Consider the following 26283-nt stretch of genomic DNA (forward strand, 5'->3'; position numbering starts at 1 on the left):
AGGTTTCTCTCACTTGGAAGTCCGCCCACCACCACGTAGCGCGGATTTTTCTCGGCGTCACTTCCTTGGCGGCATCGGGGATTGCTCCGAGTTTCGCCGTTCCCGTTCTAGAGGGTCCCGTTCTCGGTCCCGCTCACCGATTATACCTCACTATGGATCACCAGCGGCGGTCTTTGTTCACCAAGACGTCATTCTTCTGGTCACTACTCCCGTTCTGGATCCTCCCCAAGGAGCTACGTTGGGCCAGATTTTGATTTGATGGAGCCTGGAACTACTTCCATGTTCCACAGAGGGAAAGTTGTCATCTCTGAAGTGAGTAATATTTTACAGTTTCCTTCTCCTTCTCCCAAAGAGGCTCCCCGCTTGTCTCTTTGCAAGGGTTCTGCCCAACTCAATCCTCCACCAAAGTTTACTATTCCTGTAGACAGATTCTGCTCTGAGAATATTGAAGAGACTTTTTCAATCTTTCAAAAGAAAAAGCATATGAGGATTCCTTGTGAATCAAGTCTCTTCAATAGGAATGCTGAAGATACTGAGAAAAAATTCACGTGCCAACAATTTCATCTAAAGTTGAAGATAAGCTTCGGTCTGATAAGCCTACCCGAAAAAATATCTTCCCAGATAAACGCACTAGAGTACTCAACAGTTCTCTCGAGAAGCTAGACCGTCATTTGAGCTATGGATCCAAGGTTTCCAACATGTCTATATTATTGTTGGATAATCTCGCTCGGGCTTCAAAGGACCCTGCGACAGTGGATCCAGAGCTCCTGCCAGTCATGCTTAGTTTTCTTGATGACTGCCTCGGTTCAGGTTTACAGTCAATTACTACCAGTTTGGCTATGGCTACTTCCCTGCGTAGGTCGCTCATCCTCGATCAGCTCTACTGGCCCTCACAGTGCTCGTTTAGAGAACAGATGGAAAAATTACCTTTGCTCGGGAGTGATCTCTTCGCAAATAAATTTGATGATACTACATGTATGCTTCAAGAGGCCAAGCTTCTAAAGACTGACGGGTAGATCAACCTGCGTCGACCCTCGAATAAATCTTCTTCTTCACTGCCCCACGCACCAACGACAAGGGCAGGAAAAGCGACAAAGGGCCTTTTCATCGCCCCTACCAGTCCAATTTTCGTCGACCAAGGGCTAACTGTTCTCGCTCAGCAGCCAAACCAAGTTATCATTCCCAATCCTCTGCGGCTAAGGCAACACCCTCTAGCACAACCCACTCCTTCAAGACGCAGTGGTCTCAAGGACCCAGGAGACAATGACTCCACATAACTGCTTACCTCACGTCTCACTGGCTCCGGGACCGGTGGGTGGTCGGTTGCGAGACGTTGTGACTTCAATCGCAACAGATTCTTAAAAATAAAAAAATAAAAAAATGTATATGCTTAAGTCCCTCTTCCTGAATACTAGATCGGGCTTCATCTCCTTCCTTCTTGCTCCCAAGATTTTTCAACCAGTGGCGACCGATCATCAACCTTCGGCCCCTCAGTGCCTTATTCAAACCAAGCATTTCCTGGAAACGCTATGAGCTGTCCTTAAGAGTCATACATGTCACCGGAGATACCTCCAGTCCATTACCCACACAAAACCTACCAGTCCTGATGCCTCCAAGGGTCTTTACCAGAGTCACTTATCTAGGTACCCGGACGACTGGCTGATCCTTTATTCGGACACTTGTCAAAGCTCTTCAACGAACCTACATGTAAGGCTCATTATCAACATAGGGAGGTCTTCTCTAGTTCCATCTCAAAGCCCAACCTTTCTACGGGCATCCAACAAAATCCCCCTCCCCCCACTGTGGAATGTGGCCTCACCAAAGTGGAATTTGTTTACTCCGTCAATTCTCTCAGCCAGGGTCTGACTTGGTCTTTTTTGGATTTATAGCCAGTCTTGAAGACCCAGTACCGTGGTGCAGAATGCTCATTTCTATCTTCAGCTTCATCTGATTTTTCTTTTACACTTTAACCAAACCAGTTCCTGTCAACTCTCTCATCCAATCCCATCTCAAATGGTACATTCTTTATTAGAATCTTCCCTGTGGTTTCAACATCACCGCCACCCACTCCATCAGTGACTCTAAATACAGATGCCTCACTGTCGTGTTGTGGGGCCAACCTGGACGAATTTTTCAGTGGTGGGAACTTGGTCACCTACAGAAAAGCTACTTCACATCTACCCGCTGGAGCTTTTAAGGGGTTCTTCATCATTAAAAGAACAGAGTCATATATCGTATAGTCCTTATAAAGACAGACAACTCCACAGGAAGTTCCTACAAGTTCAATAATATGGACACGCCTCACATAGACTGGTTTGCATCCCATCTCAATCACAAGCTTCCAACGCTTTGTACACGACACGCTCATCCCTGAGTTCGATTGGACAGGCCTCATGGGGTCCATCTTTTTCCCATTTTCCCTGCTACCTTGAGTACTACAAAGGATATCAAACAACAGAACTGCAAGGGACCTTGCAACATTGCATCAAATGGTGCAGCTAGAAGGTATTCAGCCCCCTTCTGCATCTATAAAATCTCATCCTTTTTCAAAAAGCTTACTGTTTGGCGCTATGAGCAATGACTGTTGGATTAGCGCCTTTTAAATTTAACGATTGATTGATTGATTGATATAACAGGGGATGGGGATTTTTCTTCTTCACCTGTTTCGCTCAGACCTTGAAATTACAACCATTCCTGACCACAGATCTGTCATTGGTGTCTTACTCGGAAGGCTTGGCTATAACTCAAACCTTTATAAACAGCACTTCCATTTCACACCTTTTGGAGGGCATGTTCGATGACAGACCACGCACCAAAAGGCTAACTCCTTCGTGGGACCTCTGCAGCGTACTTCTCAGTGGTCAAAGTCTTCTTCTGAATCAGCTGGATCCTGTTCCTTCATTTGCTGACAGTCAAACCAGTCTTTCTGCTAGCGGCCTCCACGGCCCGTCCTACATGTAGAAGTAGATACATGTAGATAGACAGATAGATAGTTTATTTCTTTTTACATTCGTGGCCAATGGCCAAATTACAGTAAAAATTACAATACATACAAAAAAGTTTGCATAAAAAAAAAATGTACATATAAAAATAAACAGCAAGTTTATATAAATTAGATAAAAAATATATCGCCATTGGAGGCTATATTAAAATTTACAAAGATACGTGAACAAACCACCATTAAAACACACACAAATGAAAGTACTACCTATTAAATTAATTAACAAAATAAGGAACGGAACTATTTTTAAAATGTGAAGTTCTTGTTCTTAACCGGGAGAAATTATTGTCACTCCGTAGACTGCGAGAGTGACTCTCACTCTCAAATTTCACGCTCTGTTCTTAAAAAAACAGGCCACTTGCGCTGGGAACCAGGGGGCGTTCAACTAATTCCACACTTTGGCTTCTTGACTAAGAACCAGTCGCCAAATTTTTCAAACCCAGATATCTTTGTCCAAGATTTACACGCTTTTCAAGCATCTAGGATGACAAGCTACCCTGTCCACATTCTAAAGTTTTATATTGATCAGACAAAAGGGCTGTGGGGTGACGCAATGCAGCTGTTCATCACGACAGTTCTGCCATACCATGCAGCCTCTGCAACTACTTCTGCTATGTGGATTGTTGAAGCTATGAGCGTAACATAAACTACAACAGCCTACTGCTACTCAGTCACTTGGGTCTATGCCTGGTCCTCCAAGTAGAGCATATGAAAACCAGCAAGCGTCAGCTCTGCCAGGCGAACCACTAACGGTGCAAAGCGTCTCAGGTTCCACAAAGGCCGCCACAGGTGCGACATGCATCTCCTAGGTCATACCCATTCTACCAGCTCATGAAGATTCGTTTACGGCTTTGAATTTCCGCCCAGGTTCAATCTCAGCCACCATAGATGTGAATAACATCTCCCGGCTATGGGTAGACCTCAAGCCAAACTGGGGTCAATACCTGGTCGTCCAAGTAGAGCATATGAAAACCAGCCAGCATCAGCTCTGCCAGGCGAACCGTTAACGGCGGCAAAAGCATCTCAGGTTCATCATAGGCCACCACAGATGCAAAAGGCATCTCCTTGGCCATACCCATTCAACACATTTCCTGAAGGCCACCACAGATGCGAATCGCATCTCAGCTGGCTATGGGTAGACCCTCTCTGCAAGCCCAACTTGGGTCAGCGCCCAGTTCTCCAAGTAGAGCATATGAAAACCGGCCAGGATCAACTCTGCCAGGCGAACCGCTGACAGTGCGAAATAGCGTCTCAGGTTCATCGAAGGCTGCCACAGATGCGAACGTCATGAATATCCACCCAGGTTCAATCTCATCCACCACAGATGCGAATGGCATCTCCGCTGGCTATGGGTACATGTAGATCCTCTCTGCAAGCCTCGAGTACATCAAAGATGATGCGAAAGGCATCAAAGGCTCCGAACCAAGCGCCAAAGGCTAACCAGGATCCCATCGGAGCTCACCAAGCAGGGAGCGTGACTACATCTTAGCTCTCTTTCAAGGGGTGACCATTCCAGATATTGTGCAGGCAGCCTGCTGGGTAAATCCGTCAACATTCACTTCCTGCAACCTGCGAGATGTGCTGCAGTCAGACAGTTGCATGGACAGACAAGTTCTACGCTCAGCAGCACAGTCAACAACCCGGAGACACAGTAGAACTGCCGACTTGACCTCTTAAGAGCACCTCAAGCACAGCATACTGGTATGTCTTAACAACTCCTGTTTTTCATGTGTTTCAGGCATAATTAGTTAAGATGTGTACTCTCTGGGCACTACACTGCATGTCCTGTTCCCTCCCTACTTGCGCTTAACGCACTCTGCATTTGTAGGTATCGGAGGTGAGCTATTTTCTGTAATAGAATCTCCCATAGCCACAGGGATTTTCTATTCTATAAAAGAAAATACTCACCTCCGATACCTTCCCTCCCATAAAGTTTTAAAAGGGTTCAGGGACTCTACACAGAAAAGGCTCGAATAAAAAGAAGGGCGTTATTTGTGTTTACACGCGGGACCTGCAGTGCAAGGAGGGGTGCTTTGTTTTTGTTCAGCGGAGTCGCTTGCGCTTGCGCATTGTAAATGCATTTGTACATGTAGGTATCAGAGGTGAGTATTTTCTTAAATAGAATAAAAAATCCCTGCGGATTTTGGGAGAATTTCTTTAATTCTAACAATTCAAGCAATATGGTAGTCAGTTCCCAAACTTTCCTTCGTTTGTATTTAATATTCTTTCTTTACCATGTGCAAAGCTCATGCACTTGACACTAACCTCATAATTAGATCATCACATATTCTGTATAGTACTTTATATTGAGTAAGGAAAAGAAGAAAAGGTTAACTATAAGTGTGTTTTTTAAAATTCACTCTGTAAATATTCCCCATGATACCTACAGTGTTGCACAAAGCAGTAGTAAACAGTTAGGGTACAAAAATGTACACCATGGTTACACCTTACGTTTAAGAACAAAATTGTTACGACAGATAATGGCATGCATTTATCTAGACATGTAGTGTGTGAGGACATCGAACAATCACAACCATACAAGATTGTTCTTCCCTCTTTTTGTGAATATTCAAACATTTTTATTTTTCACTCAGCGCCTTGAGTACCTTGTTTGGTAGATACGTGCGCTATTGACCCATTTAACCTGACGTCATCAGCAGAAAAATCTTGAATGCGCCATACTGGTGGGCAATTTCACTGTGCGTTTTTATATATAACTCTATGCTGCGCGTTATGCAGTAAAGTGTGCATTTTAGGAGACGCGGCGATAATACACGTAAACTGCCCACCAACATGGTGAGCGTGACATTGGTAGAGTCGAATTACTAATTTGCATATTCCCTATGCCGCCAGGCAATATTGCTAAGACTTTACTCACAATAGCGCCCTCCACCGTCCTACCCACAATGCCCCATGACATGCTAATTCTGTGTCCAACAGTTTACCGTTTTGAAAATGAAATAAAAACACCTTACCTTTATTGCTGAGATTTGAAATAAAGACTGAGATTGAAGATAGTAGAGTTGTTGTTTAGTTGAAGAGTTATAAATGAGTAGTTCAATGGAAATTGGGGAGGGCTTCGACTGTTGGAATTGGGGGTACGTTCATTCCCCCGGGACAGTCGGAGCCCTCGGAGGGCTGCGCCGGTGACACTCCGTCGCTGGGCTCGCCCTTCAACCGGCCCCCGCAGCCTCAGTTGGCTGGGGGACCCACTGACCAAGGAGGGAGCCTTCCCGCTCCCCCTCTTCGATCAGCGTACGTGGGTCCACCCAATCTAAGGTCAAGCGCCCCGGCAAGTCCAAGAAAACTAGTGCCGGGGCGGCGACCAAGAGAGGTAGGGCTAAAGGTAACGCCGTTCCGGAGCGCACCGCGCCCTCTCTCGAGCCTCCGGGTCACTGCAGCCAGAAGGATTCCCCCCCTCCACATGGCTCAGTGAACCCGGCCCTCGCCGACCACGTGGGTTCCCCCACGACGGTCGTTGATGGGACTTTGCGAGGCCACCCTACCTGATCGACACACGCCCACGCCATAGGCGGTGGTGCGCTTGCGATGGGTAGAAGGATTGGTGACGTGGAGTCGGGTAGCTGGGAGTCCCCTGGCACACCCCGCTCACAGGGCCCGCCCTCCTGACAGGGCCCGCCCTCCTCTTCGGGTTTTACCCGTTACTCGGGCGTCCCGGTCGCCCAGATTCCTCCGAGAGGGCCTCAGATTCGACCCGGGACCGATATTTGCACAAGAGACAGAATACCAAGAAAGACCGTCACACCCGACATTCACCGTCAAGCGATCTGACGCGTCTATGTCTGGCTCCCAGAAAGGCAAGCCATTCAACCGGCCCCCGTAGCCTCAGTCGGCTGCGCCGGGTGGCGGACCTCCCAAGGAGGGGAGACTTCCGTTCCATTTCTCTGGTCAGCAGTGTGCGTGGGTCTACCCATGGAGAAAGATTAATTCCTAATATGGACACATATTGAGATCTGTTAAAAAGATAACTTCTAAACCAATCAAGTGCGATTCCACGAATGACTTCATAGGAAAGTTTATGCAGTAAGATATCATGGTTGATTGTATCAAAGGCTTTCGAAAGATCAAGGAATATCCCCAGTGTGTGCTTAGAGTCATCGATTGCTTTGGAAACCTTATCAATAAAATCTAAAAGGGCATGGGAGGTTGAATGTTTACTACGAAATCCAAATTGGGAGTTTGACAAAATACTGAATTTATCTAGAAATTTAATAGTACGTGCATAAACACACTTTTAAAATTTTTTAGAGAAACAAGTCAGGATAGATATTGGTCTGTAATTGCTAACACAACTAGAGTCACCTTTTTTAAAAACAGGGATAACCTTTGCAACCTTTAACTGAGATGGTACAACACCTGTCATAAAAGAAGTATTAATAATATGTGCAAGTGGTTCACATATGGCAGTTATTGAGTGTTTGATAATAAACATGCTTAGAAAATGTTTTTGTTTTCTAGATTGTTAACTATATCAGTAACCTCATATTTATTAACTGGGGTAAAAAATAAAGAATTTTTGTTGGGGTTAGTCAAGGTGTCAGTAAAACTGAGAGAAGTATTTGTTTGTTGGATTTTACTTGCAAGGTCCGGACCATATTCGTAAAATATGAGTTGAAGCAGTCAGCAATTTCATCAGGACTGGAAGTTAAATGCCCATCAGAGATAATTGTTTTAATAGTTTTTGAAGATTTGTTCTTGTTTAAAATTGAATTAATTTGCTTCCAAGTGTTTTGAACACTTTTTTGAGCCTTTTCAAATTGATTGGCGTAATAGTTTTCCTTAGAAGTTCTTAAAAGGCTAGTTAGTGTATTTTTGTATTTAGTGTACTTATTTTTGTGTGGAATTGTAGGATTAGACATATATTGCCGGTAAAGTTTATTTTTCTTATTAATTGATCTTATTTTTCTTATTAATTGATGTTATCCATGGTAAGTTAGGTGAATGTTTACGACTGGGTTTATGGTTGTGAGATTTAGGTGGAATATCTTTATCGTACAAATAGTTAAACTTATTAATAAAAACATTGAAAGACTCTTCCGGGTCATTGCAACAAAACACATCAGCCCAATTTGAGGCAAATAGGTCCTCGTTAAATTTCTGTAGATTTGATTGGGAGAAATTACGATTGGAATGATTATTATTATCACTGCTAGTGCTACTATTGGGGACATTGGAGTTTGGGGACTGTATGTACATAAAGATCGGCAAATGGTCTGAAATATCAGACAATAAGATACCTGATTTGGGACAAGGTAATATGTTACAAAAAAGGTTATCAATAAGAGTAGCAGAGGTATCTGTAATACGGGTAGGCTTGTCAATTAATGGGAGGAAGGTGTTGGTAGCCAGTAAATCCATAAATGACTGGGAACAATAATTTGAATAATTAAGTAAATTGATGTTGAAATCGCCTGAGATAACACAAGGTGTGTTGCAGCTTATGCTAGAACAAATATTTTGAAAAGTGGTCATAAACTCATCGTGGGCAATAGATGGCGCTTTGTATACAACTCCTACTTGGGATGTGAAAATGACAGATTTTTCAAGCTCCTTGTGCTTGTCCTCAATTGAAGTCATTCTCGAAAGAAGAGATTGTTGGTTGGTGAGAACTGTATCAAGTTTATTTTGTATACCAGACTTCATTTCTTGGAGCTCTTTTCGTAGTATGGAAAAAAGACTGTCGGAATTAGAGTCCGAAATGGCGCCATCACCGTTGACTTGGTCGTCATCATGGTCAGCAGTCGAGACCAACCGTTTTTTGTCTTTTTTTGGTGGCATATTGGTGATTATTGAAGATTAAAGATTACCTTGATTTCAGCACAACTGTGAAGTAGAGTGTATTGACGATTTGAGAGCAGGTGACGGTGGATTCAGTGGTGGAATTTTGTTAATTTACGGAGCAGTTTTTAAATGACGTGTCAATCCATTTTCATGACAGCTTTCCAGACCCTCATGGCCACATTTCCGGCCGACATGAGGTTAAGAATTTTGCCCCACCGGGCCTGTACATCCAGCCCGACCATTCCGGTCACGACTGGGTGCACTCAGGTCAGGGAGGCCCAAAGGGCTTGGTTAGCTGTGCACCGGCCTCCCCTCACAGCCACTGCTCCGCACCTACCACACACGCTCTTACGTGGGGTGGCGCGGGGCAGGATGGACAGTCACGCACTTGGGTACAAGGGCACCATCCCCGCCGGGGATCAGCCTTCCTGTCCGATAGGGGTCGGACCATCATGGTTTGGGCACAGCTCTGCCATTTGGTGGCACGCCTTTGCTGGGTGCCTCCGACCCTTTTTTGAGTCCGGCTAGCTACTCGTCCCTGGAAAAGGACGAGTTGGCCACTAGCATTCAGCGGTCGTCAATTACCGAAACTAAATTGCGCCTTGTCAAGCGGGACAGAACTCGGATGCCGGGCCTTCCCGTCGAGAAATCTGAGGATCCTCGTGCTGAACGACAATCATTCAAGTGGAGGACAGGCCCGACTCTGCGGAGCGGAAATAATTTTCCAGCTTTGCCACTCGATCGTGTCTGCAGTGACCGTATCGAGGGCATTATGTTGGCGACCATTTGGGAATACTTACTCCAAGTGGGCGGAGACTTATTATCGATTCCCCACGGTGGACTTTGATATATATTTTCCGAACCCAGTTCTACCAGACTTGGCGTCAGATAGACTTGCGGCCGATAGGGGGACAGCTCCTTCCAAATTGCCCTTTGCAGACAAAGCCCAAGGGAAAATGGAAGAGGTAGTCGGGAAGAGGGACTCAGCGTCACGCTTTGGCATGCGCACGTCGTCCTTCCGACTCCTTCTATCCGAGTACCTCACACTAGTTGGTGTTGAGGACTCAGCGGTTCCGTCAGACATGTTGGTAGCTTCCAATCCATTGTCTGACAGCAGGCTGCATACCGATCTGGCCCGGTTTGCAAGGGTTTTGACCCTAGCAACATCGGCCTAACGGCTGCACGTCTAAGATGCGTTTTTTGTCTCCCGTCCGCGGGGCACGAAAAGCGTATCGACGCGCTCCCTCTGATGGGGAAAGTCCTGTTTGCGGGTAATTTTCAGGAGTCCATGGAGTCTGAGGCTAAACGCCTTAAGGCCACGGACGAGATGGACCTGAGGAAACCACAGGCCTCCACGCCACAGGCGAAGTAGCTGGGGCTGATTGGGCAGCAGTTTGGAGACGAGGGGTGATGATTTTCCATCACCTCGACTATTGGTTAATCGTGGGTCGGTCCAGGGAGGCGACGGCAGCGGTCCTCAAGATAACTTGACACCTCACGCCCAACCTGGGGTTCTTGGTGACAGACGAGAAGTCGCACCCAATCCCCTCTCAGGTGCCCATCTTCATCGGTGCGGCCCTCGACTTTCAGAAGGAGCTGGCCCGCCCATCAGTGGACCAGGTGTTGAACTTGCGTCAATGCGTGGCCCCCCCCTTTTTTTTCCTCGGGCAACGGTGGCACTGAAGCTGGCCTGGCTCAGATTCCTGGGCCTTATAGCCAGCATGGTGGATTTAATCAATTTTTGAAGGCGAGGGATGAGGCCTATTAAGCTTCGTCTCCTCACCTACTTCCGGCCTAGTCGCCATTCGATCCACCCCCCTGCTGGCAGCCGGGGCCCGTTAACGCCTTGACGATCTCCCGCTCACCGGGGTGACTTATTTGCCGGCCAGTTTCAGACGTCCATGGAGGCTGAGGCGAAACGCCTCAAAGCCACGGACAAAATTAATCTGAAAAAGCCTAACGCCCCGCCTAAGGCCGTGGGTAATAAGGCAAGGAAGCAAGCATCCTTCGTCATCCCCCATCGCCGGCCACAAAAGACGGCCCGTGGCAGTTTTCGTGGCCACACCGATAACACGGCTGGCTCATGTTATCCACAAACCCAACCTGGCCAACCACGCACCCAGTCGCGTCGTGGTTTCCGAGCGCCCGCCCCCCGATATAACGGGGCATGGCGCAAGTGACTTAACAAACTCCGAGCGGCCTCCGGAACTTCTTGGTGTCCTGGGGTCAAGTGACCTCCGACCGGTGGGTCCTCGAAACATTCGGCAGCGGTTACACGCTCGAGTTTACCCCGTCGGACATGCTCAGTCGGCCAACACCCGTACCGTCCGACTTAGCAAAACGTCGCTCCCTCGAGGGGAAGATAGACGCCCTCCTCCTACAGGGGGCGGTGCGTATTGTCCCCCGTTTGGGGACTCGGACGGGTTTCATGTCAACCTTCTTCTTGACTCCCAAGGAGGCCGCCTGGCTGAGGCTGTTAGGCCTCATGGCCAGTATGGTGGACTTGGTGGATTTTTGCAGGCTGAGAATGAGACCTATTCAGCTTCACCTGCTCTTCTTTTACAGGCCCATCCGGCACCCAACCCACCACCCGGTGCCGACCACGCCCTGGATAATCCCCCACCTTCGCTGGTGGCTAGTCGAGGCGAACATTTCGCAGGGCCGCCTTTTCCGCCCGCTCCGTCCGTCGGTGACAGTCACGACCGACGCGCCGCTCCTCGGCTGGGGGGCAACCCTCCACCCGCGACAGATCGCAGACGTGTGGGGTTCCGAACACCAATCGTCACACATCAACGTCCTGGAAATGTCCTGGACGCCTGTGTGCACTGGCTTCGGACCTCATCCACTGGTGCACGCAGCGCGTTATGGCACAGTCAGCAGTCCACATCCCAGGCTTAGAGAATGTCACAGCCGACGCTCTCTCGAGGGGATGGATCGCCCCCACTTCTCATAGCCCCGTTCTGGCCCCGCCAACCGTGGTTTCCACGATTCGTCAGGCTCCTGGGTCCACCGCCTGGTGATCCTACCGGGGCGAGCGGATCTCCTGTACCAGCCCAGCTCGGGGATGATTCACCAGGAAGGTATACAACAGCCGACTACGCCTGTAGGGGAGGCGGGAGATTTCCTAGTATATCTTCTGGACAGCCGCCTCATGACAGGCACGGTAAGGAATTACCGGTCAGCCATCGCCGTAATCCTACCCGGGTTCCTGGACGGTTCTTCCGGTTTGGATAACGGGGCCATCAGCCAACTGATCAAGGGGATGTTTGTTACCCATCCCCCAGTACGCAAACTTGTCCCGTCCTGGGACCTATTTAGCGTCCTATCGACTTTGACAGAGCCTCCCTACGAACCGATGGACTGCTCAACACTGTTGCATCTTTTCATCAAAGTGGCATTCCTCCTGGCTGTCTCTACTTCCCGACGGCGCAGTGAACTACACGCCCTGTTGGTGGAGGCAGGACACATCCGATGGGAACCAGGCGGCGTCGGCCTGGTCCGCACGACCGGCTTCCTGACCAAAAACCAGTCCAGCTCCTTTACACCCCGGACATTTTTGTCGCGGACATCAAGTCCTTTTCATCAGAGGCGAAGGATAAACTGTGGTGCCCCGTTCGGGCACTCAAGTGGTACATGAACCATACGAGGTCACTTCGTACGGATCATCAGAAGCTTTTTATCACAGCAACACTGCCTTTTCGGCCGGCGTCGCAGTGTACCATTTCCCGCTGGATCGCCAACCGTTCCGTGCCGGGCGGCTGAAGATCCGATTCAGGCGCATGATGTAAGGGGGGTAGCCGCCTCTTGGGCTTTCTTTAAAAGTGTTCCTTTAACTGATATAACCAAGGCGGCCTGCTGGAAGTGCCCTAACACGTTCTCCGAACTCTACCTGAAGGAATTCCTTCAGGCAGACGGCAGAACGGGAAGAGAAGTGCTGAAGACGGCAAGTCAAGTATCCCAGAAACGCTAACTTGGGAGTTCACTTTCCTCTTTAATATATACATGTAATATTATATATATTCCTATGTGTATTTGAAATATAACGAGGTGTACCTATTATGTTTTTTATCCCATAATGGCGATATCGCCCTATTTTCTTGCGCACGATTCGCGGGCCCCCAGGGCCGCACGCGTCGCTTCGCGGTTCCACGCGTCTGGGCTGACCCATTGATTATAATGCGGTCCTCTTCTGCGTGGCCCGCTTTCGGGCCCTATGGCTCCCCCTTGCCTGTGGGTGAACTCTGGGCCCCCCCCATGTTGGGGTTCTTAGGCGCGCCCCGTGTGCTACGCCCCTGTAGACTACGATAGTTTGCGTATACCCACCGCCTACTCGGTGCGAGTCTATGCAATTGTAGTATTCGCTCTATAGGTAAGTAGAGTGAAGTAGACCCCCACCCCACAGAAGTGTGGGTGGGTCTACGAGCGAATACTTACCTGTAGAGCACCCTCCCTCCTTCCCTACTATACGAACTCTTGAGAACTTAGGCGTTTTAACGCTTGACGAAAAAGAGGACGCCGACATGGTGCGCATGTCACAGGGCGTCGGGGATAGGACTCTTGAGGGCGCCATTGTATGTAAAACTCTTAGCTATTTGCCTGCCGGCATAGGGAACAAGCAATTGTAGTATTCGCTCTACAGGTAAGTATTCGCTCGTAGACCCACACACACTTCTGTGGGGTGGGGTTCTATTGTATTTTGGGTGTTTCAAACCTGTTATTCTGCAGGGTGATCGTGCGAAGCCAAAATGCCGTGATGGAAGGCGCAACTTTTGATCTCAAGCGTGGTTGTGTGAACGGTTTTTTTAAGTTTCTAAATATCACCACAATATTTTTCAGGGTTTTATTTCAACACCTGGTTGCATCTCTGAAATGTAAAAAACATTGAGTTGTTGATACTATCAATACATGTAAGTGAATTTTTGAACACCAGAAATTACACAGAACTTGCATGTCAAATGAAGCACAGTCAAAGTTTCAACTTGGGCCCTGTAATCCTGATACATTGAGTGCGCTATAGTCGTGGATGCTAAGAGTTTATATCAGCCCTGTCAGAGATGTTCATTATTTATTTCCATTATTTGTTTTAATCTTGAGATTATATTTTCTCATCAGGAAGTCAGAAGCCGCTCAAGATGATGCAAACAGCTACAACCCTTGGACTAGTCAAGCTCCATTCTCCCTTATTCGACCTGTAAAAGAGATTAACACCAATTATACAATGACATACAGTAAGGCTACTGTTCGTCACATGTCAGTTATCGATCACCTTGACTGTAACATTAAAGGGAGGCCTATGGGAACCCATGAGTTGTCAGAGTTTAAGAAGATGTCAATGCAGGACCTAGAAAATACTTTGCAAAAGGTTTGTATTCATTAAATGCTGATTACATTGACCCTTTTCAGACTAATCCTTATGGTATGATCTGTTACTCACTTCACTTCCACTCAAAACTAATATATTCTATTACATAAAATAATCACATACATTTTTGTAAATAATCATGCTGATGGCTCACACAAATACTCTAAGAAAAACAAAGCCTACAAATCGTCGGTCGTACCATGAACTGAGCTAACTGACTCAAATCACACATTTTTGCACAAAAAAAAAACATTTTTAACAAACTATTGACTAACTCAATTTTTGCGAGAACTTGTTCCCGAGCGGGCACTAGTCTTTGAAAATAGTGCCCGGTTACAGCGCCCTCTCTTGACTTGAACAATGAACAGCAACTACAAAACTTCCTTTCTTTTCCAGATTTCTGTTCTTGTTTCACATTTACAGTTATGATTAAAGGTAGTTATCAAAACGGGGAATGGGTACCCGCGAGTCACTCGGCAAAACTCGTTACAATATTGAGCTATTACGAGCGAGTTCGAGCGATAACGTGCGAGTTCGAGTGGGAGCGAGTGGGTTGGGGGAGTACCCCATTTACCATGTTGAACGGGCTAACGAGGAGCATTCATGCGTAAATATTGACCTGAAGAGAATTCTTCAGCGGTGCCCGTCTGCGGACGGATCTGAGTGTAGTTATTGTGCAAACATGGTCCATAAAGTCTTCTGTCGACCACACAAAGCACAACTGACTTGTGCCGACCACACAAAGCACTGTCAGAAAATCCTTTGTGGTCTGGCGACGGTTCCAGCAGTCCATCTTTTTAATAATTATCCCGTCTTCAGACTTTGGAGTATTGTTAACAAAATGTTTTATGCAGAGAATGTCCGAACTTTTGTCCATCTTATTGTTAATATTAATTGTCGTTGAGGGACATTTGCAGTTGGACAACAATTTTGTTTAAGTGGAAAAAAGACCGCCCATATACTCCGTCTTTTACATGATGTTCTCGTTCAGAGACTGTTGGGTCAGAGACTTGGAAACCGTTGGAGTATAAATGTACTTTGCTCATTTTTTAAACAGAGGATGTCGGAAATCCCATCTTTTTAAAAATACTTGGGCGTTGTGGGACATTTGCAGTTGGGAAATACTTACATTTAAATTGTAAGGATGTCCGTACCCCGTCTTTAAAATAATAATCTCGTTCTGAGACTTTTGAGTATTGTTAACAAAATGTTTTATATAGAAAGTGTCCGAACTCCCACATTTTTAATAATAATTGTCGTCGGGACTAGTGCAACTTGGACAATAATCTTTTTAACGGAAAAAAGAACATCCGGATAGGCCTACCCCGTCTTTTATCTAATTAGTGGCCAGAACATCTTTACTCCGTCTTTAAGTAATAATCCCTTTCAGAGACTTTTGAGTATTGTTGACAAATGTTTTATACCGTAATTTTCGGATTATAAACCGCGCGGCGTATAAACCGCACTTCCTCAAAATATACAAAAAATATTTAGATCAAAATAAAAAAAAGACATGAAAAAACTAACCTCAAAACACGGAAGTGAAGTACGCAAACCTGCCGCGTTATGGATGATTTTTTATCTCACATTATCAGTCCTGAGTTATATTTTGTTTCCATCAACAACCCTTTGCGATTTGATGATCGGTTGTGTTGACCATATGTTTTGTGAACTTCTTTGGCAACAATCTCCGTGAATCAAAGATCGGTCTACAACGCACACCGAGAAATAGTTGAACTTTGCCCTGCATCGCATCGCCCTCTGTTGACAAAAGTTGTTCACGTTTGATTAGACTGGGCCCCGAGCCTCAAAGCGTGGGTCAGACGTTCAAGCTCCCCGTTGTACAATGGGCAGCCGCTCTACTCGATCCGTCCGAAGTCTAGCCAAGATTTTATGAATGGAACTATCACCGGCCAATCAACAACGGCCAATCATCAAACGGCCAATCACCGCATGCGTGAACACATAGGGGCCGTGCTTGTTTGTGGTCCCCGTGTGGCGATGTGCAGTGACAGGCGGGCGGCACATCACTCAGTCTTGTATAGTTGGCCGCAATGTGGAGTTGCGTCGTAATTAAAGTGGAAATGTATTAAAGTTTACACTATTGATCGTAATTGAAATGATCTATTATAGGATAGCACTCTTTTTGTTTTTTTTTTTTTTGGTTGGCCGGTGTTTCTCCCTCCCTTTTATTGTAGTCCCACAACGAGGATCCACACAACAGATTATTGCAACGACGGAAGGGCGGACGGACGTAGCGTGTGTGTATGCAGTAATGTATCCTGCAGCGTGCACATTAAGCACATGTACACACATGCGAGTTCGTAAAGCTAGCAATCTGTTAATTGTGCTGCTCAATCTCGAGATTGCACAACAGATGTTGGCTGCACCGTACTGAGCGATGTTCGCTGACGGGTTGCGCTACGCCCTCGCATTTGCGCCGCCTGGAAATAAAATTCCCAATGTTACTGGACTCAACAATCAGGGCAGGTTGGAAACGTTTTGTTTGATCCCCCGGAGCGGCATAGCTCTTTGCGTACGTCCATTCACCATTCTGCTGTTGCGGTGTGCGTGGTTGAGAGTTTATTGCTCCATGGTTGAGCTGAAGAAACCGCTGGCTGACACGAGTGTAGCGGATGTCTGACGTCAGTATATAAAGATCGTGGGAAAAATAGACAGGGGACGAGTCTATTTCGCCGAGACACGAGTATAGCTTGAATGTCTGACGCCAGCATGTAGAGATCGCTAGGATAAATAGACGGGCACCAGTCTAGTCTAACCCGAGTTGCGCTGAGCGGGGGGAGCTAGCTAGCTGAGGGCGGCTGTTAAACGTTTTACAAAGGAAACATGGAATACAATTGTGGTGGGATTTTCAACAGGTTTTTGTCATCACACAGGCAGGTTTTTGTTCTCGTTTAAAAAAAAAAAAACGTTATTTAGAATATTTTACAAACGATCTTTCTTTTTAAAAATGCCGTTTTTCTCTTACATATTTATACGTCGGCTTACAAGCCGCCCGGAGAATAAACCGCAGGAGTTCAAAAAAATGTCAAAATCAACATATAAACCGCGGTTTATAATCCGAAAATTACGGTATATATAGGGAATGTCTGAACTCCCGTCTTATTAATAATAACTGTCATTGTGGGACATTTGCACAATAATTTTTTGAATATGGAAAAAAGATCGTCTGTACTCCGTCATTTAATAATTACTCCGTCTTTTAAAAAATAATCCCGTTCAGAGACTTTTGAGTATTGTTATCAAAATGTTTTATAATAGAAAATGTGCGAACTTCCGTCTTTTAATAATGTCTTTTTAATGATAACTTTCTTTATTTTGTTGTGGGACATTTGCAGTTGGACAATAATTTTGTTAAACGGAAAAAAGGAACGTCCGGATAGGCCTACCCCGCCTTTTTTTTAAAACTTAATTAGTGGCAAGAGCGTAGTCTTTTAAATAATAATCCCGTTCAGAGACTTGTGGTATTGTTGAATTTTTTTAATTTTTATATATATATATAGGGAACGTCCGAACTCCCGTCTTATTAATAATAATTGGGCAAATAATTTTTAAAATTGAAAACAGAACGCCAGATCTCCGTCTTTTAAATAATAGTCCCGTTCTGAGACGTTCGAGTAAACAAAATGTTTTATATGGAGAATGATCGAACTCCTGTCTTTCTTAATCATACATGTAGTTGTCGTTGTGGGACATTTGCAATTTTTGGTTTAAATTTTAAGAACGTCTGTACTCCGGCTTTTTAATAATAATTCCGATCTGAGACTTTCGAGTATTGTTAACAAAATGTTTTAACCGATGTAATTTTTTTTTTAAATGGGAGCTAAACGCTTCTGGACTAAAGCTTCTGTATCTTCTGTGTTGTTGTATTAAGTAATCATAGTTGTTCTCAATGGCACATTGAAAACAGTTCGAGCGACATGGCAACAAACATATATTGTTGCTGGCAACCATTAACAAAACATTTCTGACTAGACCAAGCAAGTGCATCACAGACAATGCACAACCAGAAGGTGTTTAGTAAGGCGTGGGTCAGTCATTGTTGGCTAATTTGAAAAGGCTATAGAGATGAGCTATAAACCACCACAACAGAAACAGAGGTGTGAAAACAGCTTTAAATGATATACATGTAAATGGTAGATCAAGGGAAACTTGCCACCAAGGGAAATGCAATAAGTTCGGAAGAAAATAACCACTACTATAAGTTAACCAAATTTCTTTGCGTGTGGATGTAAACATTAATTCAGTCATTATAAACAAAGTGTTTATTCTGGATCGCTACTTATATATTATATTAATATAAGCGACAAGTACAAACACATGTACACAGCAAAGGGCAGAGGAACTATAGTATGGGCAACTAAATCCATATTTGAAAATCATCTGATTTAATTAATTGAATATTAAACAAAACAGCCACCACGACCATTCTTAGCTCCAAGTAATCATTTTATGCCCATGCGCCAGTCACCCCCACCCCCCCCCCACCCCCGATATCACCTGGCAACACTGTTGCTATAGTCGGCTCACGCATGGTTCAAGAGAGACTTGGCACGGTGCCCAACTCCAATATTGTCGGAAAGTCAGATCCTCAGAGAGCAACCAATGAAGTCTCCATTCACAGGAAGCGGCTCATTTATTGGCCAAGAAATGACAGCAAGTAACGCTCCATTCACGGCGGTATGATAAGAGGAAAAGTTGCCGAAAGTTGTTGTGACTGGGCGGGCTTTTATCAATGGCGCTGTCGTCACATTTCTGTAGGTTGCTGTTTTTGTTGGCTGGGTAAAATTACATTTTCAAAGACGTAACAAAACTCTTCGGTCGAATATAAGGGGAAACCCCAGACTCATAAAAACCACAAGCTTTTGGTAATAATTGTTGTTGGGTAAACTCGTTAAGAAAGATGCTAGATCTGATTTTTGCCAATGTGATTAAAATGAAAATAGATTGAAATTTTTTTAAGCAGCGTTTTTGACAGATTCTAGAAATCTATAACCTTTCATCATTTAATGTTTAACAGAAATACTTATTCAATGGTTAGTTAATTAGGAACATTACATTAACTATTTTAGGACTAGGATATTGACACCATCTCACGTCCATCTCACATAATTTTGTTTTGCTTGATTCGTATACTCGGTAAGTTCGTTATGAATGGTCATGTTTTGTTTACGTCATCATCTATCTAAATTCAATCAAAGAAAAACATTCTTTCAAACGATAAAATTGGATCGTGCAATTGAAACAAAAACTTGTTTTACTTTTGATAGCAGAAATAATTGTACAGTAAACGGTTTAGGTACAGTTAAAACATTTCTTTCTTTAGACTGATTTGCAGTAAAGTATAACTGGATAGGGGACCTACCCCTGTATCATTTTATTGGTTTCAAAACTTTCTTTGAAATATATGTTATCCACATCGTGATGTTAAGTTGTTAAGTCGTCGCCATGATGTTAAATGTTTATTTAATAAGCTAATATATATATTTTTAAATTGTAGTATGATTTCTGAGACTGGAGATAAAAAATAACAACAAACTAAAATATTTGTGTCAATCACACACAAAAAAAAAAAATTAAATCACTATACAACATTCTTATTTAACAATTACAGGTCCAAAATATTAAGTCTAGAATTCCTGTCATCGAAAAAAAATCAACACAACTCGGGCCCACTGGTCACAAATAGTTGAACAGTTGATTTGTATTAAAACAAGTATAACCAGTCGGCCTTCGAAACCCACAAAACGATTTATCAAGTTAAAAGACCAGAATGCTTCAAGGTCTCACTACCTCCCACTCCAGGCCTCACTGCCAGAGTCGGTGACAACTTCCCCTTAGATGTGCAGCAACTACTGAGGTTCAACGCTTCACATTTTTGCTTTGTACACCGCTGGCCATTTCACAATTATTGACTGAGACTCCTTATGTTTGATTGAAAAAATGATGCATAGTTTTGCCCTCGATCTTGTAGAAGAGGTGTCCAAGAGCAACTGTTGGGTGTAAGAGGAAATATATACGCTAGATAAAACGCCATCGCAGTTTGATGAGTATTGGCAAAAAGGGTGCCATCGACGAACGGTATAGATTACCGAAAATTTAACTGTTTACTTGTGGATAATGCGCTAAAGCCAGAGATGCAACTTTTCCGATTTGAATCGGAAAACCGAGTTTTCTTATTTTTCCCCAAAATCCGTTTTTTGTTTTTTTTTTTCCAAAATCTATAGTGTATAAATCTGGGGAAAAAAGCAAAATATTTCCCTGATTTTGCTTCCAAATTTGCTATTTTTAAATTCGAAAAACTCGAAAATCGCCATTAAAACCATGGAGAAACTAACACAATCCCGTCTGGTATTGTCAGCGATCGCGCGTGAATCACAACGCATGCACCCAGTCTTAATAACTGCTGTCATCTCGCCATCAACTCGCTTGTGTCAGTCAATTCAACCACGCAGATATGGCAGGCATGGATAAGTTTTAGTCTTGACCCAAGACGGCACTGATCAATTTACACGTAGCACAGTACATAATACACCATGCAGTACCGATCATTGACGACTTAGGTCAAGACTATTCCAAATGTAGAAAAGCGCCCTCTGTTGTCGTATTGTACAAGCCTGTGAAAATGCAAGATGGCGGCAGACTGCTCTGCTGAGAGATAATTTTTTCACGAGAAAAAAAACTTAAATGTTTACACCAAAATGTGACCTAAAACTTCTCCTTAAGCTAATACATTACAGTTCTATGCCTCTTTTGTGGACCCTACCAGCCTACATAATATCTTTACACGTATTTCTACCTCTGCGCTATTTCCAAGTGTGCGTTGCTGACATAACATTTTTATTGCAAAATCAGTTTTTAATACAACCGACATTCAAATCATAAACCCATGAAAATGGCTGTTGACGAAAAAAAACAGTTATTAAATGCAGAAATTAGCGGGTAAGATCGTTTTTTTTACGTTTTGAATTTTGTTTGCATTAATGTTACAATTGGGCTAGTGAAACTTTTTTGTGCTACCCAAAGTTTGTTTCACCCCACAACTAGTCAAATATACAGATTCCGTATGTTCACCTCCGGCGACCGCAACTAATCAATCCAGGTTTGTCCCTATTTCTGGCTGCGAGGTTGGGGGGGTTTACTGCGTTAAGTGTCCAAAATGTCACCGCAAAATTTTTCAGATTTTTTCTTCAACACCAGGTTGCATCTCTGTAAAGCTTCATACACAATCTTTTTTAAGTGTTTTAATTTTTTTTACTGCATTTCTATTTACAGCTATTGCTTGTATCAAAACAATGATATTTTATTTTTCTTGTAAACTAAACGAGATTCCATTAAGACTAAGACTAGCGCTCTAGGTTTGAGATGGACTTTGCAAAAAATGTAAAAATAAACGTTTATTATTTTGGTAAAACCTTTTTAAAGTTAATTTAACTGTTTATTTTATTGTGGATAACAGGCTTAATCGATACGATCTTTTTGTGGTGGTTCATTTTTTTTTCACAGCTTAACATTGTCTTCATTTTAGCTTGTATTAAAATAATTGTTCTTTGATGCGCTTAAGTTGCCTTTGCATTTCAGTACGTTTGCTCTGCTACCTTTACAACTTTTCTGTATAAAAGGTAAAACTAAATGTTATAAATAAATCATCGTACATGTACATAAAAGTATTTCCATCAATTTATTTTCGTTTTTTAATCTCTTACCAGTATGTTAAAACTGTCTTGTTTACTTGTAAACTAAATAATATATAACATCAATTCACAAAAGATAACAAGGGTTAAAACAATTCTAAACGAAACCCAAGATGAACTAGATTAAACCCTTTGATGTTTATACCCACGTCTTTCTCAAATACATGTTGTAATTGTACGAAATGTAATGATCTATGCAACCTCCAGCACACTGCCCAATTGTTTATTCTTACGACCTCATGCATGCGAGTCTTGATCCATTTGCGAACGTCTGTTTGAATTTTTACTTGGGTTACAGATCTTCAGTTTGGAGAAGATGACCACCGTTCATGGGTCAGTGACTCCTCGAAAGCACACGCTTGTTTGGCATTTCATTATCAAAGGCAACCGAGCGATGTCGTGCGTTAGCATGCGGTTTCGAGCGATTACGTGTAGGACCGGGTGTTAAAGGGTAATAACGAGTGCGCTCGTTAAAACTCGTTATCGCTCGTTCTACTCCCGTGTTTTTTTGATACCTACCTTTAATCATAACTGTAAGACAGAGCTGTGTTTTGAAACACATATTGACTGGTATAATTTGGTAACGACAGTGTACGTCTATTCCCCTCGGGCCTGTGAGTGACCAGAAGAGGGGCCTATTTTCATCGGCCGTCGGCCTCGGGAAATAGGTTGCTCTTCTGGTCATTCAAAGTCCCTCAAGGGAATAGACGTACACTAGTTACCTCAATGCCAATCAATATGTGTATAATAGTTTGGTAATTAGAGGGGATGCCCCCTCTCCCAGCACCGCCCCCTTTCCCAGCACTGCCTCGGGGTCACTGAAGCCGGAGGGCATCCCCCCTCCACACGGCTCAAGGTACCCGGCCCTTACCGACCACGTGGATTCCCCCTCGACGGTCGGTGACGGTCTTTTACGCGGTTATCCAACCCCAACGACACCCGACCAAGCCATAGGCTGTGGGGCGCTTGCCATGGGGAAAAGGATTGATGGTGCGGAAGGGGGTACCTGGGATTCCCCCGGCATATACCCCACTCACAGGGCCCGCCCTCCTCTTCGGGTTTTACAGCTTGATGCGCTCCCTCTAACGAGACTGGACCTTTTTGGTGGGGCAGTTTAAAAAAACTATGGAGGCCGAGGCCAAACGTCTTAAGGCCACAGATAAGATTAACCTCAAGAAACCGCAGGCCTCCGCACCAGCGGCGAAGAAACACAAACAGGCCTCGTTTGTTATCCCCCGCCAGCGCCCACAGAGACCCGCCCGTGGTGGGTTTCATGGGCCAGTAATTCCTGCGTTTCCTCTACAACGGAACGCTATACGAATTTGTGGTGCTCCCCTTTGGCCTGTCCACCTCCGCACAGGTTTTAACCCGCGTGGCAGGGGCGATCGGAGCAGCACTTCGGAGGCGGTGGCTGTTGATTTTCCAATACCTTGACGATTGGCTAATCGATCGTTTGGCGCCTCATGTCCAGCCTAGGGTTCCTGGTGAACACCAAGAAATCGCACCCGATCCCCTCTCAGGTGCCCACCTTTCTCGGTGCGGCCCTCGACCTTCGGAGGGGGCTGGCCCGCCCTTCAGCGGACCGGGTACAGAACCTGCGTCAGTGTGTGGCCCTTTTCCTTTGGGCTACGGTGGCCCCTGCGGTGGCTTGGCTCAGATTACTGGGCCTTATGGCCAGCATAGTAGATCTGATCGATTTTTGCAGGCTGGGGATGAGGCCTAGCCAGCTCCCATCTCCACTCCTACTTCCGGCCCAGCCGTGATTCAATCCACCTCCCGGTACCTATCACGCCTTGGCTGAACCCCCACCTTCGCTGGTGTGTGGAGGACACCAACCTCACGCGTGGTCGAATGTTCCGCCCGCCGCGGCCGTTAGTGACCATCGTCACTGACGCGTCTCTGTACGGTTGGGGGGCGACCCTTGACCCACGCCAAATAGCAGGGGTGTGGGGCCCAGACAACACTCAGCCCACATCAACGTCCACGAAATGTTGGGGGTCCGCAATGCCCTCCAACACTTCCTGGCGTAGTTAGTGGGGCAGGCCATCCTGGTGCGCTCCGACAACGCTACAGTTGTGGCGTATATCAATCACCAAGGGGGTACCCTGGCGGCCCAGCTGTGCGCACTGGCCTGGGATCTAATCCACTGGTGCATGCAGCAGGGGATCGCCCTGTCGGCGGTCTACAACCCGGGGAAGGAGAATGTCACTGCCGACGCTCTCTCCCGGGGCTGGATCGTCCCTACAGAGTGGTCCCTCTGCAGAGCTGCCAACTCTTCCGGATTTTGCGGAAGACTCCCGTATTTGACGGCAATCTTCCGTCATCCCGCAAGCAGTCAAAATCTCCCGGATCCCCAACATGTTAATGAAAAAATAATAAAATTGACGAATTCCTATCCCTCCACCGTGGCCCGTGTGTGTGTATAACGTTTGCGTGCGTGCATATTTAATTGCATAGATGCGCAGAAAAAGTTGTTCTAACCGTAGTTTCGTCTTCTGCGCATCCATACATGTGCATGCTATGTTTGGCACTGATCAACCTCGCCACCATGGGTAGCGCGCTATATCGATACCTCTCGTCACTAACCCCTGGAATAGATGATTGCACTTACAGTGGCGTAAAGGCCGGTTTATAGTCGGTCGCGCGATGGTTCGCGCGACGGAAGACTTGCGCGCAATCCTAAGACTGAGGCCTAAAAACCATGTCTTTTTATGATCGCACGTCAAGATTTCCGACGCCCGACCATCGCGCGACCGACTATTAATACTCGTGTGGGATCGTTACGACGCACTGCCCACGATCGAGCAAATGACGCTGCTACATCGTACACCACTGGGAACGTGGTTGGGAATGTAAAGCAAAATGGCGCCGCCCAGCAGAGCAACTGGTAAGTCGCTGAAGAAAATTAAATACGCTCAAAAATTCAAAGAAGACTACCACAAAGAATGGCCTTGTATAAAGAAATCATCAAAGGATGAAAACCATGCCTTTTGCACTACGTGCAATTCAGAGGTATCTGTAAAATACGGTGGACGAAACGACATATTGAGACACATAGATTCCGACAAACATTGCAGTAGTGCAACAGCACGATCCAACACGCTAGGCATTGCAGATTTTTTTAGAAAATCGGGCTCTGATGACAGCAGTATAATAAAGGCGGAAACTTTATTCACAGGGTTTATAATTGAACATAACTTAAACGTTGCATCTTCTGACCATGCTGGTCCTCTTTTTAGACGAATGTTTCCCGACTCTAAAATTGCTGCTAAATATGGATGTGCTCGTACCAAAACAGCTGCAATTATCGACGTTATGAGCAAAAGCACTGCTGCAAATATTGCTACTTCAGCACGCACTGGCCCGTTTAGTTTGTCCACAGATGGGTCAAATGATGGTGATTCAGAGCAGCTGTATCCAGTTTTGTTGACTTATTTCGATGAAAGTAAAGGTCATGTTGAAAATGGATTACTTAGTTTGCCTACCACAGAAGAAGCCTCTTCCACAGGTGAGAACATATTCAAAGTTCTAGATAAAGAACTTCACAAGGAGAACATCCCATGGAGTAACTGTATTGCATTTGCAACTGACAGCACCTCTTCAACAAACCCACCGAAGCAAAGTAGTCTGCCTATTGTCAAACCTACATGTACATCCATGGCTGTGAAAAGAAAATACTCTTCAACAACACCAAAGCAAAGTATGCTTAATGTGAAAAAACAAAAAACTGCCGCCAAAGTATCTTCTAATAAATGTTTGCAAGAATCACGTCTTGCAAAAATTCACAGATTAATTCTTTCTCCGCAAACAAAGCTGTACTGTTTTTTCCTGAAGTACAGTAATAAGATCTTTGATGAAATCAATCTTCTCCTACAGAGAGGGGAGCCTTGTGTTCATATAATTCTGAGACAACTCAATGCAGTTTTAAAGAACATCCTGATAAGCTTTTTAAAGCCATCGGTTGTTGCTGATTCAAGAGATCTCAAACAAATTGAGTATATGACAAAAACCCTCCAGAAATCCGATTCTGAGTTGATGATTGGTAAAGAGGCGAGGGACTACATCAAAGTAAGACAAGGAGATGCTGACCTCTGCAGCTTGACAGACCAGGATTTAAAGCAATTTTATACTTCAGTGAGAAGCTACTACCAGGCTGCTACTCAGTATATCTTGAAGACATGGCCTCTTTCCTCAAAGCTCTTTGAACATGCTGAAGTTGTTGATATTACATTGAGAAGTACAGTAACATTTGCTTCAGTGCAGTATTTTGTTGACCGGTTTCCATGTATATTGGACACTAGTTCTGCACCGGACTCTGATGACAAACTAGAACTTGAATTTGCCAACTACCAAATCGAAACATTCAGTGCCATACCAGACCAGTTTGAGGCATCTAGAATTGA

The 26283-nt window shown here is 44.9% G+C and overlaps 1 protein-coding gene across 1 annotated transcript in view; it reads left to right on the forward strand.

Moving 5' to 3' along the window:
- The window catches only part of LOC117306304, a 94024-nt gene that overhangs the window by 39412 nt on the left and 28329 nt on the right, over window positions 1-26283 (forward strand). Inside the window, exon 6 of the mRNA XM_033790899.1 lies at window positions 13916-14165. Within this exon, the coding sequence (XP_033646790.1) occupies window positions 13916-14165 (250 nt within the window). The remainder of the gene's footprint in view (window positions 1-13915; window positions 14166-26283) is intronic.

The sequence above is a fragment of the Asterias rubens genome, unplaced genomic scaffold (genome assembly GCF_902459465.1).
Source record: "Asterias rubens unplaced genomic scaffold, eAstRub1.3, whole genome shotgun sequence".
Lineage (NCBI taxonomy): Eukaryota > Metazoa > Echinodermata > Asteroidea > Forcipulatida > Asteriidae > Asterias > Asterias rubens.